General features: G+C 51.4%; 1 protein-coding gene across 1 annotated transcript; it reads right to left on the reverse strand.

The window, feature by feature from the left end:
* Positions 1-3,374: 3,374 nt before the first annotated feature.
* On the reverse strand, positions 3,375-5,462 carry RPS14 (ribosomal protein S14). Its single transcript, XM_026857966.1, has 4 exons — positions 5,283-5,462; positions 4,808-4,969; positions 4,269-4,345; positions 3,375-3,486 (listed from the first exon to the last, which is right to left on the reverse strand). The coding sequence occupies exons 1-4, from the start codon at positions 5,429-5,431 to the stop codon at positions 3,419-3,421; spliced, it is 456 nt and encodes a 151-aa protein (XP_026713767.1). The 5' UTR covers positions 5,432-5,462; the 3' UTR covers positions 3,375-3,418.
* Positions 5,463-6,309: the final 847 nt, after the last annotated feature.

The raw sequence follows: 6,309 nt of genomic DNA on the forward strand, positions 1-6,309 counted from the left end.
CCCTGCACCTTTCTCCACAGAGCCTCAGCATCTAAAATGTTTTAAGTCTGTAAACTGATTTTCCTGGGAAGCTGCAGATCTTTTTACAGAGCAGCTCCCATCCTGCCTTACCCCGCTCTCTCTTCCATAGCCCGAAGCTGACACCCAGACCCAGCACAGGCTCATCACCACCCTGTCACCCCCGAGGCTTCATATTTGTGTACATTTTGTGCTGCCCATGAAAAACTTGACAGGCATCATTACTGGAGGGTGTGGAAGCATCTGTCTTTTGGGGGAAAAAGAAGCCATCTGGAGCAAGGAGCAATTTCAGGTCTCAGCTCAGACCTGCCCATTCCCCCAGGGACCTCAACCCAAGCTGGCAGAGCAATTATTTGAGGCAGGGAGGTGGAAATAACCCCACAGGCATTCACATGAAACCATCCATCACCAGCTGAGCCTCCACCTCACAGCCCTCAGCCCCTGCACAGACCCACGTTTGGGTGCTCGTGAGATCACACCCAGGAGAGCCCCGAGCAAACCTGAGGGGAACAGCTGAGCCACAGGGCTCACCAGCAAACACAGACCCATCTCCAGGGATTTTCTGGGCTGTGGGAGCACTGCAGACGCCCCAAGCAGCCCCACAACCTTGCTGGGACAAGCAGCCCTGCCAGGGAGACACAGGGTGGGCAGCCACGTGCCCCCCACCCACCCAGGGAGCCATCCCCCAGCTGCAGGGGGTTTGCAGATGATGCAGCTCCTGCATAGGCGCAGGAACTGCAAGAGCCTTAAAATGCCTCCATGCCGCTCAGCCAGAAGAGTCTTTCCCTCCAGAGAGCCCCGAGACGTGTGCTGGGCAGCCTGCTCTGTGCAGAGACAGGCCTGGCTCTCCAGTTTCCCTTCCTCAATCACCATTTCCCCCCTGGGGGGTTTCACACCAGCGCAGGAAGTTGTTTCAAAGACGTCAGGCCATTTTTGCCATTAATTGTGTAGCAAGCCCAGGGAAGACCCAGCCCACGTGGCAAGTGGCACAGGCTGGGCTTACAGGAGCTCAGCCTGGATAGCCCCATGCACCCAGCAGAGCTCCCGCTTCCAAAGATTAAGAGCTAATAAAGCAAATCCTCCTTCCTGTGCTGGGCAAAGCTCCCAGCACCTGTGTAAGCCCCAGAAAACCTCCCCAAGGGGAGGATACACCCAGCAGAGCAGTAAGTGTGGGTTCAACAGGAGGGTCCCAGCTGGTGCTTCAGCAACTTCCTCTCCAGAGACAAGCAAGGCCGAGGGCACCGGGTGCCAGGCAGGTCTGTGCTGCCCAGAGGTCGGCCTGATCCTGCTATGTGGGGGGAAGCCAGCACCTGGATGAAAAACTGCTTCCCTTCTCACACCCTTGGAGCAGTGCGGAGCAAACACCTTCCCATTCCCACATCCACCCTCACAACCAGCAGGGATAAAGTGGTAGACAGAGCACCAGGGTGGCCACGGAAGGGAGACAGAACTGAGCAGAAAACATTCTAAACCGCGCTCTAAACAAATGAGCAAGGGTCTGTTACATTTGTCCTGCGTTGGATTTTATATTCCTGCAGAGCTTCCCCATCAAACACACTCTGTGAAGCAGCCACGTTAACGTCACCTGGGACAGAGTAACACACATCAGAACAGCAACAGGTTTCAGTGAATGTAAAAAAAAAATACTGACTAGAGCTGTTAGTTACACACACCCTCCACTCCCACAAACAGCATCTCCCTCCCCTGCACTCCTCTGCCCCGTTCCCTCCTCAGTTCAGCTCCACATTGCCTGAGCCACTGCTGGTTGCATGCTTTCAGCACCTTCTCCACAGACTTCAAAGAACACTTTAAGTGCAGGAAAACAGTGATTTGAACAGCAAATAGTGCACTTTTAAGACAGTAAGGGAAGTTTATTCTAAAGTTTTCCATGGCCACATATAGAATTACAAATTAAACACTACAGCTGCGCCAAGGGAAACGCTGGCTCGGGAACATTGGTCCAGGCAGAGATTTTTTCCACCGAAAGAGGAACTGATGTATTAAGCAACAGTTTGCAGAAAACCCAGCAGCAGTTAGCCTGCTCACAAGCCCAGCTTGCTTTTCCACAGCAAGGACATCTCCAAGAGATCACGACTCACTCTGAAACCGCAAGCATCCAAGTAAGTTTTCACTGCCGACACGGCTGCCGACCAGCCAGCTTTGCTACTCGTCCCCTTTTACTGTGCAAGAGCTGCAGCTTGACAACTGAAGACTGAGCTTGACAGGAGCAACGTGCCCTGGATCCAGTCCAGCCAGAGTAATTTAATCAGAACAGAGACTGCTCTGAGAACAGAGGGCCTCCAGCACCACCACCAGGCACAGCAGCCCTTCCTGTCAGGGGAGGGAGGCTCAGGAGGGGTGGGCAGGGGAAAGAATCCCCTGCGAAGCCTTTTAAGATGCAAACGTGTGGGAAAGAGCCAAAGTGAAAGTGGTGAGGGTTGAGGGTCGTGGGATCTGGAGGCAGACCTCGTCCAAGAGCCCAGGACATCAGAATGCTGCCTTTCAGCTTCACTTTATAGGTCACACATGCATAAAACTATTCATATTTGCCATATAATTGTGCTAAGAATCCTAAAGTTTTTCAACCAATTTGATGAAAATCACTTAAACCTGACCACAAGTATTCCTGGACATTTTCCCAGCTCCAGAGGAACTCGCCGGCTGCTCGCCAGGAGTCCCACTGAACAGCACGTGACCGCAGGGGCGGAGGCACCACACCATGAGCTGGGGGGGGCAGGACAGTGACAGACCCCCGGCACAACAGGCGCTGCGCTCCAAGGGCTGACATAACCACCCCACAGGAGCAATTCCAATGGCTTCATCTCTCTCAAGCTGGAGAAGACACAGCTATTTTAACCACAAGCATAAAGAACTTTGACACCATGAGCAGCCAGAACCCTCCTATCTTAAACTATACTTCAAGTACTGTACACTCGTGAATCTCCTCTTGGCCTAAAATCCTGATCCAGCTGAGGAAGCAGCAGGAACAGGAGTGGCATCAAAGCCTGGAGAGCTCAGAAAGAGAACACTGGCGAAGGTGGAAATGGACATTTATTCCCGGTGATGGCGGCACATTTCATGGAGGGCAAACATCAGCGGGGAAAGCAGGGCGTGACTAAGTGAGAAGGCATTTTTCTTAAACACCTCTGGAAGTATGAATATATAAAGAGAGCAGCTGAGAGCTGTAATTCCAGGAATTTTAGAAGCTTCTCCTATGATATTGAAAAGCCAACAGTACTAACCACCACCCCAATCCAAAGCAGAAGCCCTGCTTCAGAGCATAAGCCATTTATGGATGTAATTAATCTGAAGCCACTCAACTGACTGTACCTCAGTAAGAAAACAGGCAGCTGAGAAGAGGTTTAAAAGAGAGCTTTAATAACGAAAGGTGCAGCGTTGTTTACAGACGACGTCCACGGCGACCACCCTTTCTGCGAGTGCTGTCAGAGGGGATGGGGGTGACATCCTCTGCAGGGAAAAGAAAACAAAAACCACAGTTACCTTCCAGAGGTACCCAAAAAAAAAAAAAAAATCAAGTGGGCACAGCTACCCAACCCCAGCAGTCACGGCACAGCCACCCCTCGGCAGTCAGCTGCCACAGGAGCCATGCACAGGAAGAGCCAACGCTCCAGAGGAGTGAAGATATTTGGGAACTCGCCCAGGGCTGGGTAGCCGAGGCTTTAATGCTTAGGAAACAAAAATCCCAATCTCCCATCCCACTCAAATCACACAGCGCTTCTGAAGAAACAGAGGGTGCTTGATGGAACTTTCAGAGCAGCCAACACCAGTGCTTCTTGTGACTCCCCTACAAAGTCTGGGACTCTCCCTCAAACAGCTGAAGGAACTCCATTATTACTGAGTCAGTCCTGAATTGAGACAACACACTATTGCTAGGAGACTGAACAGCTCTGGCACAAATGCTGTTACATCAGAGGAGCATCAGCATCCTGTTGTGCAGATGGGGTTTACTGTGCAGACAGAAACTAGGTTTCTGAAGGCTGCTCTCGCCACCTCCTGGTGAACCGTCGGGTTAAGCATCTGTTTCAATGAAACCATACCTTCAGCGCCATCTGACAGAGGCCAAGAACATCCTAAAGTTAAATCATCATACCAAGTGGAACATACATCTACAAAGCTTCTTTTACTAAATAATGCCTCAAAACTCTGGTATTTATTTGGGTTTGGTTTGTTTGCTCTGCAATGATATACCACGACATCCACATCTAGCTATCACTGCCTCCACCACTCACCAATGCGGCCGATCTTCATTCCAGATCGGGCCAGAGCTCTCAGGGCTGACTGGGCACCAGGTCCAGGAGTTTTGGTCCTGGAGGAGAGAGTTAGAACCAATAACCCCTTCAATGATTCAGAAGTTGAACACAACCAACAATGTTAAACCTAGTTTCCCCATCCCAAAACACACAGGTACCGGAACTCACCCTCCTCTGTCCCCAGGCCCAAACCATTCACAATCAGCCACCAGAGAGGCACTCCACTGTCACTCCAAGGTAACACGTCTCCAAGTTCGACAGCAGCTCCCCATCCACTACCAGGGAACTAAGAGCACACCCCAGCTCCAGTCAACTGGAGACGCCCACTCAGGATGAGCTCCAGATGCTCAGTGAGAGATGACATCAGCCAGTCATCATACAAAGTGACAGACACCCTCTGGGTGAAGTTTAGTCAAGTTTGGAGGGCGCATCCCCCTGACCAACTGAGGCAGTGCAAAGAAGGGATGTGGTGCCATCTGTATCCTCCGAGAATGCTGGGCCCAGCCCCTCCAACGTACCTATTCCCACCGGTAGCACGCAGCTTGATATGCAGGGCAGTGATGCCCAGTTCCTTGCACCGCTGGGCAACGTCCTGGGCTGCCAGCATAGCTGCGTAGGGAGAAGACTCATCTCTGTCTGCCTTCACCTTCATGCCACCAGTCACACGGCAGATAGTTTCCCTGTGGAAGGGAAAGACAACATTCAGAAAAAAAAGCCCTTCCTCTTTCGTCCCCACACACCAGCTTCTGGGTACAGGTAGAACCTGTTATTTTGAATGTTACTGGATCAATACACTGCCATCCAGTAGCCTGAAGACAATATTCATCACAAAGGAGCACACCAAGCCACATGGTTCACATACACACACCATCTTATCTTACAGCTCAGCAGAAGGTCAAGGACTTTGGTGGAACCTCTAGCCAAATGTTATTGACATTTCCAAAGCCAAAGGAGTCAGGTACTGCAGGGAAGTGCCCAGCATTCAATACTCACTTGCCAGAGAGATCAGTCACATGGACAAAAGTATCATTGAAGGAAGCAAAGATATGGCAGACGCCGAAGACGTTTTCTCCTTCAGCAACCTGAGGACCCAAGCTGATGACCTGCTCTTCCTTCTTCTCCTTGCCCTTACGAGGTGCCATTTCTGAACAACAGCAAAAGTGAGCGATGGTTGATTTCTCAACATTCTCTTAAAGGATTTTATGAAATCCCCTGCTACTGCAACCTTTTACTAAACCAGATAAATGAGATACCACTGGCAAAACACAGGTAGTAATTTTGGGGTACAAGTGGACTTCTTATAAACCCTAAGATTCACAGCTTTGCTGGACGCTGCCAGAGAGGTCATCACCCACAACTGCGTAGTGGGGTCTCTGCTGCTGCACTTCACAACAGGAGGTACCTGAGCTGTGCTTCAGGGCAGCTGATGTCCCCAGGCACCACTGCAGCAAGAGAGCACCTCTCCTTGATAAACAGCAATATTGAGACTTTCCCCTTTCCCGTTTGGCTTTATAGAAAGAAAATACCTAACTAAATTATTAGACCTAGGTACTACCACAAAGCTCTGACTCTGAAGACCTTTCAAGTACTAGCTTGGGTTTTTCCATGTTACTGGTCTCCTGACCACATCCTTGGGACTAGCCCAGGTAAGTCTCCTGTCCCCGGAGCCTACACCCAGCCATGGCAGGTGGCAGGAGCAGCACTCGGCAGCACCTTGTTAGGTGCCTGGGGTTCCTATTGCCTTCTCCAGCCAAAGACCAGCTGCAACTGGCGCCTTGCACAAGAGAAAAGTTTAACTGTGTCTAATGAAGCCTGGGGTTATCAAGGAAAACAATCCAAGCACAGCCTACTGTCACCCACAGGCCTTAGCCCCACGATCCCTTCCCCAAAGAAAACAGCACCGAGCACCGGTTGTTAAACCAGGGCCCCCACGGGCGCTGACAGAGCCCCATCCCCTTCCCGACACGGCCGGCCGAAGGCTCCACGGCCGCCACCGTCCCCAGCCCGGCGGTACCGACAC

Source organism: Athene cunicularia (genome assembly GCF_003259725.1).
Source record: "Athene cunicularia isolate RWA chromosome 13 unlocalized genomic scaffold, athCun1 chr13_part1, whole genome shotgun sequence".
NCBI classification, from domain to species: domain Eukaryota; kingdom Metazoa; phylum Chordata; class Aves; order Strigiformes; family Strigidae; genus Athene; species Athene cunicularia.

Coding starts and splice junctions, on each gene's coding strand:
- RPS14 (XM_026857966.1), bottom strand. CDS start 5,431: ATGGCACCTCGTAAGGGCAAGGAGAAGAAGGAAGAGCAGGTCATCAGC. Junction 4,970..5,282: donor GTGACTGATCTCTCTGGCAA/GTGAGTATTGAA, acceptor TCCCTTCCACAG/GGAAACTATCTGCCGTGTGA. Junction 3,487..4,268: donor AATGAAGATCGGCCGCATTG/GTGAGTGGTGGA, acceptor TTTTCCCTGCAG/AGGATGTCACCCCCATCCCC.